Raw genomic sequence first — 12,966 nt, forward strand, 5'->3', positions numbered from 1 at the left:
TGTGTTACAGTAAAAAGCCACAAGTGCCCATTATCCTGCAAATCTAAAGCCTGTCATCCCCAGCAAGTTTATACAAAAACATTAACCCAAGAGGGGACTGAGTCAGTGGACTGCGCAGGATGCAAGAAAAGATGCAATTCTCTAGCCGGCAAAATGAAAGCCTGTGATGGAAAGGAAGCAAGATGGCAAATGGCAAGAAGGGAAAATCAAAGAACTTTTCATTCTGAAAATAGCTCCATTTCACGAAGACACTTAGAGGATTCCAAGTTGGCAAGATCAGCAGGCACCCTGCTTGGGGCAGGTAGCAACTTCTGGCTATGTCCCTACTCCAGAAAGGAAGAGAAGACATGCCTCATACTGCACTCCACAGAATTGGAGTATGCATCGGAAAAACAGTCAAGGCTACTGGGGAACGTCCTCCCACTTCCTGTTACAGCAAACACAGCAAAGGAGACATTCATAAGAACAGGAATTTAGCAGCCTGGGGAGCGAGGTTGTTTGCCAGCCGCAACACACCACACATTGAGTTAATGCTGTTTTTTATATAATAATCCTACTTTTATAACCCTGGTAAGACTACCAGCAGGCCAGTTCTGAATTCTGCCTGTTCCCAAGAGCACTATGGTAGGAGGTGTATTTACACAATGCTTTAGAGAAATAATTATCTTACAGGCCCCTACCAGAATCCGCTGAACAAACTATACCAATAAGTTTAAAAGTGCTATTGGAACTAACATAATTTTTGTCCATCAAAATCATTCTAAACGTGACAGAGCAAAACTAATAAATAAATGAGACATTAGTAAAAATTGTAGACATTGTAGAAAGCAAGACTATATTGACACTAAACCAAACTGAGATTTTTTTTTTTCTTTAGGGAATGAGTGTTTTATAAGTACATAAACCTTTAATATGTTTTAAAGTTATCATACCATCACCTGTAAGGTATAATCAAATCGAACTGAAAAGAGAAAAAAGGGCATATGCTTTACTAAGATTTGCTAACAGTGACAGCACTACATTTTTGGCAGTCATTATGCTTTTCAGTTCTATTTAATCAATCTATCCCTAAGGCAAAAAAAAAAAAAAAACTGAGTGAGTGAATATGGATATGTCCTCCACACCATTAGTCTATGGGCTCTCTGAAAGCATTCCAAAACTTAACAAAATTCCTACTGCTTAGTTCACAATAGGCTCTCAATAAGTGAAAACTCAATGAATAAAGCCCCAGCTGCCAACTACACCTGAGGAGATAAGAGCGAACAAATTACAAACATTTCTCATGCATCTTCCATCTGCTCCTAAGAGAAATTAAATGTCATCGTTTTGAGAAAACCACAGAATATACCTCCCCACTCCCACCCCAAAAACTATTTAGAACACAGATCAGCACATTTTTTTTTTTTAACAAAGGGCCACGTGGTATCTACATTTTGGGTTTTGTAGGTCACATAGGTCTCTGTGGCATATTCCTCTTTGTTTTGTAACAATCCTGTAAAAATGTGAAAATCATTCTTAGTCCTGGGGTTGTACAGAAAAGGGCCAGGGCAGGCTTTAACCCATGGGCTAAAGTTGGTGATTTCTGACCCACAGAAAACAAATTGCTATTCATTTATTTTGAAAGCAATTTTTTCCTAGGTGGTAGAAGACACAACTGTCAATTCAGCAATGCGAGGTAAGAGGTACACTCAGATAAAACAGAAAAAAAGAAAAGGGTATCGTGATCAGGCTGGAAAAGCAGAGCCCAGGAAAGTATCTGTGGGACTGAGAGGTCTGGGGTCTAACAGGAGAGCAGAGGGCACCGCTGTGGTCGCAGCCTCCAACCTCCCACAGGAAGCAAACTCAGATTTGGCCAAATGCGCACTTTAGGATGAATGTGTGTCCTCACCCAAATCTCGTGTCAAATTGTAATCCTCAGCGTTGGAGGCAGGGCCTGAGGAGGTGACTGGTTCATGGGGGCAGATACCACGTACCCCTCCTTGCTTGTTCTCATGATAGTGAGTTCTTGTGAGATGTGGCCATTTAAAAGTGGGTGACACCTCCCCTTCCCACTCACTCCCTTGGGCTCTGGTCATGTGAGGTGTTCAATACTCTTGCTTTCCAGCAGGACAGTAAGTTTCCTGAGGCATCTCCAGAAGCAGATGCTGCCATGCTTCCTGTACAACTTGCAGAACTGTGAGCAAATTAAACCTCTTTTCTTTATAAATTACCCAGTCTCAGGTGTTTCTTCATAGCAATGTGAGAATGAACACACAGTACTCCCACCCTCACTCCCACCCCTCAAACAGATGTCTGCTTTGAGATGCTTTTCCTACGGCTAACAATATATGTCATCTAACAGCTTTACCTAAGTTTTTAAATGAAAGTTGACATTTGACACTACTTTCTAAATAGCCTTAATTCTTACCACTTTAAACTTTTATTTTTCACTGACTGCTCCTCATGTCCTTTTCTGGGAGGCAATATTTTTCCACTTCCACTTCCATATGAAATTGTTTTTCCCTTTATAGATGATCATATTTGAAAAAATTGGTGATTTATTATTCAAAATTGAATTTGAATTAATTTTTTAAAAATAAATATTTATTTTTGCCTTATTAAACTGCATGGTATTAAGCTACCACTAAAAATTACTCATTATGAGCATTCATTAATTCCTGAATCCTTATAATCTTTGAAAATTCTTAAAAACAGAATAGAGAAAATCGAGATAATCAATTAACTAAGATTGTTATCAAGGTGAGAAGAAGAAACTCCCTTTAGGATCTAGGGTGCTGGGCATGGAGAAGCAGCAGAAGGAACGGTCTGATATTCCCCAGGGCCAGGGAGAATCAAGTAGCAGGGCAACATCAGGGTGTCCGAGCTGGGGAAGAGGACATTTCATTATTCCACAAGAATGACCTGCCTGAGAGATCCATTAAACACCACTACAGTTAATAACAACATAATGTGTTCTTGCATATCACTAAGAGAGTAGATTTTAAGTGTCTTCACAACACAAAAACTGTAAATATGTGACATAATGCACATGTAATTAGCTCGAGGTAGCCATTCCAAATGTATACATATTTCAAAACATCATAGGGCACATAACAAATACATATAGGTGTGTGAATGTTTATATATATCTTGACTAAGGAATTCTGTGTTCAAATAACAAGAAGCAGACATAACAATAACAGAAATCTAGCAATCTAGTCTCTGAGGTGAGCTGGAAAAGAATTTAAGGGACACCTGGCCTGGACTGACACTGCAGCCAGAAGTCAACCCAAGGCTGAGGAGAGGGACAGAGAGATTTAACAATACAAACAGGTAAAGAAGACTTATCAGAGCGGGTGCAACACAGGTGGAAAGCCAGGTGCAAAGGAAGACGAAGCAGTCAAGGTCAGAAACAGATCGCTCCTGCAGGTATAGTGAATACTCTAAGCCCAAGCCCAAGCCCAACCATGTCACTTAGTTTACTGAGCTGCACAGCACCAGAAACCAAGAACTAACTTGCCCTATATGGATGAGCCATTCTATTTCCAATCTGGACCAAAAATCACATCCTGTGATATTTTAAATGCCCTGTCCTAAAAATAAGAACCACTCAGAAAAGTTTTAAAAATTAAATCACATGGTTTATCTGCTCAAATGCAATTTGGAAGCTAAAAAAGATTTTCTTTTTTTTTTTTTTTTTTATTTTTTTTTTTTTTTAATTTTTTATTTATTTATTTATTTTTTATAAGACGGGGTTTCACCATGTTGGTCAGGCTGGTCTTGAACTCCAAACCTCAGGTGATCCGCCCGCCTTGGCCTCCAAAGTGCTTGGATTACAGGCGTGAGCCACCACGCCCGGCTGCTAAAAAAGATTTTCACCCTGAAAGGTTAGAATCAGTATTTGAAAGGTAAAGGTCCCCAGAGTATACTTCATAAGCATGTAAGTTTGAAGTTCCCGTGTTACCTCCTTATTTGCTTTAAATATGTCTTTCTTGCAGGCTGCAGTGGTCCTCCACTCAAAGTAGTGCACACATTCTGTTGCAGTTACAAATTCAGGAGTTCCCTATTAAAAAAAAAAAAAAAATTATAAGTTACCATACCACATATTGTAAAAATTCTTCTTTAAAATTAGAATGCAGTAATGGCTACTAAAATAAAGAAAGCAGCAGCAAGAAGGGCAGGGGATGCAACTGCTTTAATTAAATGGGGTCACTGAGAGGTTCCAAAATCTGAAAATTCTGAGACAAAAGCTTCATAAAATCATGCTGGGATTTTAATGTAACTGATCCAAAAGTGTTCTACCACATCAGCTATGCAAGTATAGCGAGTGAGTTCATGGGAAGAAATCCTCAGTCATTCTCCTCTCCAACTCCAAATGTTCTCAAGCACATGCCAGCAAACCAAAGCCAGAAAACGTGACCTCATGCTCCCCGTGAAAAGGCTCCCATGAGGAGCCCAACCGCATCTGACCAAGTCAGTACACCCAGCAGACGCCCAGCCTCCAAGGCAGCCCCTCCTGTTAAACACAACCAGAGTGGACTAGAGGACATTAGAAAAGGACATTAGAGTAGGTTGACTAGACAAACCAGTCGACCACAGCATCGCAGGATGACACAGGCACAGCAGGCACTGGCCTCTGCACTCCCACATGCAAGTCTAAGGAGTTATCCTTCACAGTTCTATTTTTGGAATGGTGAACACAGAATTCACAAAGGAAATTAGTTAAAGTTAAAATAGCAGCTATATATTATATTCTGAAATATAAATATTCTCATTTCATGCTGCTACAGATTCTTTTTTTTTTTTTAAGGTTTCAACATGCACAGCGATGCAATTCATAGGCTGATCCAAAATTAACAATATTAGTTTTATTTTCAAAGTTCTTCAGATAAGACACTGTAGACCTAAAGATGCAACAGTCATAGCCTCAAACTCTAAAATGATATTTTAAAGCAATTTAGTAGCCACAGACTTTCACTCAACCTGATTTTCCTAAAGATTGGGTTCTTACTGATTCAAGAACATTCGTAGAATTTGTACACCAATTCCTTCTCCCAAGAGCTAAAACAATTATTTACTGCAAGTTCCTTTACAAAACTAAAGATTAAAATCAACAAATTACATACAATTTAAGAATCATAATAATTTACACAATGATGTCCCCTTTAAACACCAAGTAATATCCAAAAAACTTGAGAACCCCACACCCACGGGCCAAGACGTCTCCTAAACAGATGTTGGTATCTCTAACTTAACACAAATGAGGAAAGAAAAATATTTTTTAAAAAGTTAAATACGATGCCCTAAAGCCTATCAAAATGAAATGCTAGAAGAGGTTTTAGGAGAAAACAAATGCCTACAAAATAAACATTAAACAGTACTCTGCTTTCTAACACACTAATCACTTTGAATTGCAGTTTTACAAAAGATGTGCTCTGTGTTTTACTTAAAAGCTGTAACAAGTTTAGACTTTGTTTCCTTATTGGTTCTTGATGGTGACGGTGATTTGGTAGCGTTTTTCTTATTTGTGTTTCTAAGTTTGCTCACTGATTCTTCCTGGAATACCTCTACAGCCAGAGTGCCAAGAAGCAGACTTTTTTTTTTTTTTTTTTTTTTTTTTTTTTTTTTAAAGAAATACATAAAGCGGCTTTGTGGACTCACCAGGGTTTTCCCACACAGGAAGGCGATGCTGCTCTGGACTCTGTGATTTGTGCCTTGCTGGTCACAGCTCACTGTTGTGTTGAATTCCAGAAGAGATCTGGTTGCACTTCTCAGAGGATAATCACCTATTTGGAGAGAAAACAAAGTGAACAGGCTATAAAACATACATAACCAAAAAGCAATTTCCAAGGAAAAGCAAATTAGAAATGTCATTATAATGTATGCGATAGTTTATAAATTTATAAAACTGTCCTTTCCCAGGATTTTCCATCTCAGGAGTGGCATCCCCATTACATTGAGTGCCATCTTTCCCTTGTCTGCTGCATTCTATACATCAGAAAGGTCCACAGCTGTGCACCCATCTCAAATCTGTCCACATTTCTCCACCTCTACTCCCACTAAAACCACTACCTGCACTCCAGCACTGGCCACCTAACTCATCCCCCTGTCTCCACGCTAGTCTCATCCCTCACCAGCCCCATTTCCTCATCCATCTTGTACCAGTGTGATCTTCAAAAATATAAATCAGAATATATAACTCACACAAATTTCAGTATTGAAATTTGTCAATACTTCCCGTCACATATGCTATGAAATCAACATTCTCTAGAAAGGCCCACAAGTAGAGTAACCACATCTCTGTTTCTCTGGGACATTACTGTAACAGTCCAGAATAAAAAGTCTATATAAAAATCAACATGATAGGGGTTGGCATAAGAATAAACTGATCAAAAGACTAGAATAGAGACCAATCAACTAGAAGAGAGGGCACAGAGACACAAGTATGAATTAAACTTTGATTACAGCAGAAGTAATAGATTAGGGAAAAGAGGAGGCTGTTCAATAAACAGAACTGGAAACAGAAACAGAACTAGAAACAAAATGCTTATCCATATGGAAAAACATAAAATTTGATCCCTAACCTAGTACTAAGTACAAAAATCAACTCTAAATGCAAGCTTGTCCAACCCACGGCCCTGGGCCACGTACAACCCAGAATGGCTTTGAATGCAGCTCAACACAAATTGTAAACTTTCTTAAAGCCTTGTGTGTGGGGGGGGGGGGAAGGGGGGGGGAGGGAGAGAGAAAGAGAGAGAGAGAGAGAGAGAGAGAACGAAGATAGGCTCATTAGGTATCATTAGCATCAGTGTATTTTATGTGTGGCCAAAGACAGTATTCTTCTTCCAGTGTGGCCCAGGAAAGCCAAAAGATTAGGCACCTCTGCCTAAATGGATTAAAGATGTAAACATCAAAATCCAAACTTCAAATTACGGTAGAAATATTAACATAGAAAATATTTATTAAGACTAAAAAAATTAATAAGGTTAACCTATTCAATTTGAGAGTTTACGCTCAACAACAAATAGCTTCAAGAAAATGGAGGAAGTTATAAACTGGGAAAAACACATAACTGGCAAAGAACCATCATCAAGAATCTCTACATACATTCACATGCAAACAAATAAGAATTTTTTATATATAATTCCAGGAAATAAAGGACGATAAATTACCTCTGACTGAGAAAGCACACACCACACTAGAAAACAGAGAGAATGAAAAACCCACACCTAGCCACATAATGGTGGATTTTAATATCCAATGAAAAGAAAAAATTCTAATCTAGGTCATATGTAATAGATAACCCAATATAAAATGAACAAAACATGATCAAGTAAACTGAAGAAAAATGTACATCAATAAATATGTTAACAGATGTTCAATGTTATTGGTGATCAAGGAATTTCAAATCAAGACCAAAATGGTATATCATTTACCGTCATCCCTCTGGCAAAAAATTGAATACCAAGTGTCAGAGGTGAGATGGGTCAGAGCTCTCCTGTGTTGCTAGTGAAATGTTAACTGGTTCAACAACTATTTAAGTCAGCAGGACATTATGCCCTAAAATTGAATACTTGTGTGCCCTGTGACCTTGTTATTCTACTCAGGTCTACACACAAGAGAAAACTATGCACACATGAAATATGCACTGCAGAAAACGCGAAAAAATATCTCATGCTCTTCGTAAGTGCAAAAACCTGGAAATAACCAAAGGCCCATCAACAGAAGAGTGGATCAATTAACTTTGGCAGATCCACACAATAAACTATCACAGCAGTCAGAAGGAATAAACTACAATGAAGAACAACAATATGGTTGATTTTTAGTAATATTGCTGCACTTAGGTCCCAAAAGCTATACAAAGGAAGGTATACACTTTAATAAACCTAGCTGCATACGTGCAAATTTATTTTGGAAATTAGAGTTAAAAAAATTAATACAAAATGTGGGCTGATTACTTCTAGTGGAAAGTGAAAGAGAGAAGAGTAAAACAGTCAGATAGTGGTTACCGCCAAGATTCTACATTTTTGCTGAAAACAGGGCTCACTACATTATACAAAACAACTAAATTTTTAAAAGGAAAAAGGTTAGTCCATGGATTAACACATGGATCACTGCATGCGTCATGAGCTCGTTACAAAAGCTGATCCAATCCCATATACACCTGAAGTCTTGGGACAGGGGCAGAAGGAGGGCAGGCGTGGACCAGAAGTCAGGGCTGTTCCACAGCACCAGGCTGACGGCCCGGTGGTTTGTCTGCCTACGTGCAAAGGTCGGCCAGGATCATCCTTCGCAATCTGCAACGCCCAGAGTCTTTTCTAAAACCTTTCCGCCTCGGACTTAAACTCGGCTCAGCCAAAAGGACACAGAAGCCCTGCAGAGGCGCTAGGACCAAGGACAGTGCCCCCATGGGCAGCGCCCAGTGGGCAGTTCCCGCGCGCCTGGACAGCTCCCGCGCGCCTGGACAGCTCCCGCGGGCCTGGACAGCTCCCGCGCGCCTGGACAGCTCCCGCGCGCCTGGACAGCTCCCATGCCTGGACAACTCCCCGAGTCCCGCCCGCAGTAGGCGTGTCTGGGAGGCGTTGAGCAGGGGCAGGGCGGGGCAGGCTCAGCGGCCTCTGAGGTGCCCGCCTGGGGAGATGCGCAGCTGAAGGTGCGCGACGGCTGGGGACGCAGAAGGCATGCAGGGGGCGGGGCGCAGCAGGCGCGTGGGGCATGCAGGGTGCAGGGAGGCACTTGGGGCGCGAAGGGCGCCGAGTGGTGCGGGGGAAAGCAGGGAGGCACAGGGGTGAGGAGGCGTGGGGAGCGGAGGGGCGTGAGGAGAAAAGCGGCGGGGCGCGGCGGGGCGCGGGAGGCTCGGTAGGCGCGGAGCCCAGTAGGCGCGGAGCGCCAGTAGGCGCAGAGGCGCGAGAAGGCACGGGGGCCGAGGAGGCTAGAAGGGCGCGAGGACACGCATAGGACCGGGTAGACTCGAGAGGCCCAAGAGGCGTGAGGGGAGGGGGCAGGAGACGCTGTGGGGGGCGGCAGGAGCATGGGGCGCCACCCAGGAGGCACGACAAGCCCAGGAGGCGGGGAGGCCTGCAGAGTGGGGGGAATGGGGAGGGGAATAGGTTAGGGTGGGGGATGCGGCAGCCGCAGCAGCCAGAGGGATGCGGCATCTCCTGGCAGCTTCACAGGCCAAGTCCCAAACCTCGTGTCCTGGTCGCATACAGGGTGACCGCTCTGTGCCAAGAGCTCCTGCGGGTCCCTCATAATGTACGGAGCACATCCTGAAAAGGACGCAGAAAAGGCCCTGGAGGTGGGAAGAGGGACCCAGCCGCACAGCCATGCGGGCAGCCACTGCGGCCCTTGCTGGCAGATCCCAGGCAGGGCGCGTACCCAGCCCTCTGAGGATTCCTCGCAGCCCAGCGGCCAAGAGCAGACACCGGCGAGAGGCTACAGAGAACCGCGGCCTCGCAGAGAAGGGCCGGGCAGGGACCGGCCCCCAGCCGGCTTCCAAGGCCTGTGCCCAACAGGCCAAGCCTCAGCCTCCCAGCACTGCTGACCCCAGGCTCCAAGCCCGCGGGGCTGCCCGCCAGAAGAACCGCTAAGACTCGCTGGCAGAGCCCGTGTAGAACCACATTAGACCAAGCTGGATCCTCCTGCGTGTGCAAAGATGTTCGCTGTCTTTCGGCAGCCATGGCTCCCAGTTTGAGGTCACGTCACCCGAGCCTGCCAGATCAACCAAGCTTGCAACAGGGCGGAACCTAAGCGCTCGAACCAGGCTGAGGAGTGGGACTGAATTAAGAAGCGCACACGGGCCGGGCGTAGTGGCTCACGCCTGTAATCCAAGCACTTTGGAGGCCAAGGCAGGCAGACCAGCTGAGGTAGGAGTTCAAGACCAGCCTGACCAACATGGTGAAACCCCGTCTTAGAAAAAAAAAAAAAAGAAACGCACACGAAGGGGCAGGATCCACGATCCATTCAGATAGAGCCCTGGTGTCCAACTCATTGCAAGATCCAATCAGATCGCACTTATTACCCTACACTTATAAAACCTGAGCCAGCTCCCAGCTTAGTTAGGGAGACAGGTTTGAACATTCCTCCTGTCTCCTCGTGGTCCACTCTCCAGCAAACCCCCTGCGCTTCGATGTTTGGCCTTCCCTGGTGCACAGGTAGACGAGTCCAGTTTGATTTGGTGACACTCTAGGCCATGCTCGCGGGGCCCGCCAGGACACACTCACCAGGCCCTCCAAACCATGCTCACAGGAACCGCCAGGCTATACACGCGGGCCTCCACACCACACTGGCCGCACCCCCGGGGCCGCAGCTTCAGGTTCTCCAGAACCCCGGCAGGGACCTCGGTGCCAGCCAGGCCACACCGCCCAGCATTCCAAGCCACACTCACTAGACCCTACCAGACCACCAGGCCCATCTCCAAAAGCTCCAGAGAGGCTTGCCAGGGCCTTCCACACCTTGCTGGCCAGGCTGCACCTTGGAGCCCTCCAGGCCACGCTCTCACCTGCACCACCATGCCTGGCTGCACTGGCCCACAGATGCAGCTCCGTCAGACCCCCAAGTCGAACCTCCAAGCCCCACAGTAACTCACCCTCCTTGAAGCTACAAAGCCTGGTGATCTGACTTCACAGGCAGCCCTCCTGCCACGGCAATTAGAACCTATGAGGCAGACAGAAAACCCTTCCTGTGCTACTTCCTGATGGGCTCAAGCAAGTTTCTCCTCTCTCCCCTGCACCACCCACTTATCCTTTCCTTCAACATACACTATTCACGCTATTTTGCCAAACTGGAAAAAAAAAAAAATCCAATTATTTTTACCTCCAGCTATCTGCTTCTCGATATGGACACTCTCTTAAAAAGAGATTTATTTTCCTACTACCACCAACACACTTCTTGGCTACCCCTCTTGTCCCCTGAACTGGCTGTTCCCCCACAAAGACACACAGCTCACTCCGTCAACTCTAGGTCTTTACTTACATGTCACATTCTCAGTGACACTTATCCTATTTAATGTCCTTGCCCACACACCCATGAGCCCCAGTACTACTCCTGACTACCTTTTCTTTCCTTTTCCATAGCAGTCATCACAGTTTAACATACTACTTAGCTTATTTTCTTCATCTGTCTCCCACCCTACTAAAACGTAAGCTCCCTGAAAAAAAGAGATTCTTAACTGTTGTAGCAACTGATTCAAGTCCAGTACCTAAACCAGTACCTACATATGTCTGGTAGTTGAATATTTATTATAAACATTAACTGTTGGCTATGTTTTAATATAATGTATACATATAATCTATGATTTAACCAAGTAAATAAGAAAATACACTATAAATTACTGAACCATACCCATACAGTAGAATGTTCCAGCATATTTGCCACAATAAACAATGCTACAAAAAACCTTTTGTACAAACATCTACATATAGTACTATTTCTTCTATTGGTTTGAGTCATAAAAGACTATGTGAATATATGTTTTAAAATGTAACAGATATTGCCAGAATATCAGGAGAGACCATAAATCAGATAAAAACACAAGTTACATCCAAAACTCAACCAGGTATCATCTTAAATATCCAACAGAATTCTAGGTTTTAAGAAAATAAAAGAAGAAAAGAATTAAGAGGAAAAGACATTTTCACATCCTATCAGTCAAAGAGATGAAAAATACAATCCAATGATCAATCCAGATGCTTACTGTAGATTTCTGTGAGTGCATACAAGAATCAGACACTATAAAATCAATGGAAGTCAGGGGCCAGGTTATTTAGAGTAAATGAATCACCTGGAACAGCAACTACATTGGGACTCACTGTGATCTACCTGGTCACTAACAAAAAGCCAAACAGAATTCCAGGCTCTGGTGGTAACCTTAATGAACACTGTTCCCTAGGGAGTATATTATCTCAAGTTAAACCGGCTGGTAACAGGCTTCCTGAAGTGGATATAGGGCTTTAAACCTCAGAAGATTAATTAAATTAAAATCATCATATTAATATTTGGTGTGTTGGAATGTGAACGTATTTGGTATTTTTACTGCAATGCTTAATATAAACTTCAAAGTTTATAACTCAGCAATTGATTTAGAACATCTAAGAGAATTTTAGATTTATCGTAACTAATAAATATATGATTAAATATATAATACTGATAAATTTCTAAGCATTATTGTTACACTGAAATTCTAACTATGAAACCAGACATCTGAGGTACTTAAAAAGGAAATCAAATATAGTTGACCCTTGAACTACACAGGTCTGAAGGTCACAGGTCCACTTGCACACAGATTTTCTTTCACCTCTGTAACCCCAGAACAACAAAACCAGTCCCTTCTCTTCCTCCTACTCACCCTACGCAATGTGAAGACGATGAGGCTGAAGACCTTTATATGATGATCCACTTCCACTTAATGAATAATAAACATATTTTCTCTTCGTTATGATTTTTTTTTTTCCTGAGACAGGGTCTCTTACCTAGGTTGGGGAGTACAGTGGCCAGATCACAGCTCACTGCAGCCTCAACCTCCTGGGCTCAAGTGATCCTCCTGCCTCAACCTCCCAAGTAACTGGGACTACAGGCGTGCACCACTATGCTTGGCTAATTTTTTTATTTTTTGCAGAGACAGAGTTCCACTATGTTGTCCAAGCTGGTCTCAAACTTCTGGGCTTAGGTGATCCTCCCACCTCAGCCTCCCAAAGTGCTGTGATTACAGGTGTGAGCCACCACGCCTGGCCTCATTTTCTTATTATTTTCTTTCCTTTAGCTTACTTTATTGTAAGAATACAGTATATAGGGCCGGGCGCAGTGGCTCACGCCTGTAATCCCAGCACTTTGGGAGGCCGAGGCGGGTGGATCACGAGGTCAAGAGATCGAGACCATCCTGGTCAACATGGTGAAACCCCGTCTCTACTTAAAATACAAAAATTAGCTGGGCATGGTGGCGCACGCCTGTAGTCCCAGCTACTCGGGAGGCTGAGGCAGGAGAATTGC

General features: G+C 43.4%; 1 protein-coding gene across 1 annotated transcript in view; it reads right to left on the bottom strand.

Annotated features, from left to right (window-relative positions):
* IGF2R (insulin like growth factor 2 receptor) overlaps positions 1-12,966 on the bottom strand; it is a 123,949-nt gene that overhangs the window by 78,990 nt on the left and 31,993 nt on the right. The window contains exons 3-4 of the mRNA XM_032253140.1: positions 5,641-5,765; positions 3,944-4,042 (exon numbers count right to left, since the gene is read on the bottom strand). Of these exons, the coding sequence (XP_032109031.1) occupies positions 3,944-4,042; positions 5,641-5,765 (224 nt within the window). The remainder of the gene's footprint in view (positions 1-3,943; positions 4,043-5,640; positions 5,766-12,966) is intronic.

The sequence above is a fragment of the Sapajus apella genome, unplaced genomic scaffold (genome assembly GCF_009761245.1).
Source record: "Sapajus apella isolate SASKATOON/1434 unplaced genomic scaffold, GSC_monkey_1.0 scaffold82, whole genome shotgun sequence".
Taxonomy (NCBI): Eukaryota; Metazoa; Chordata; class Mammalia; order Primates; family Cebidae; genus Sapajus; species Sapajus apella.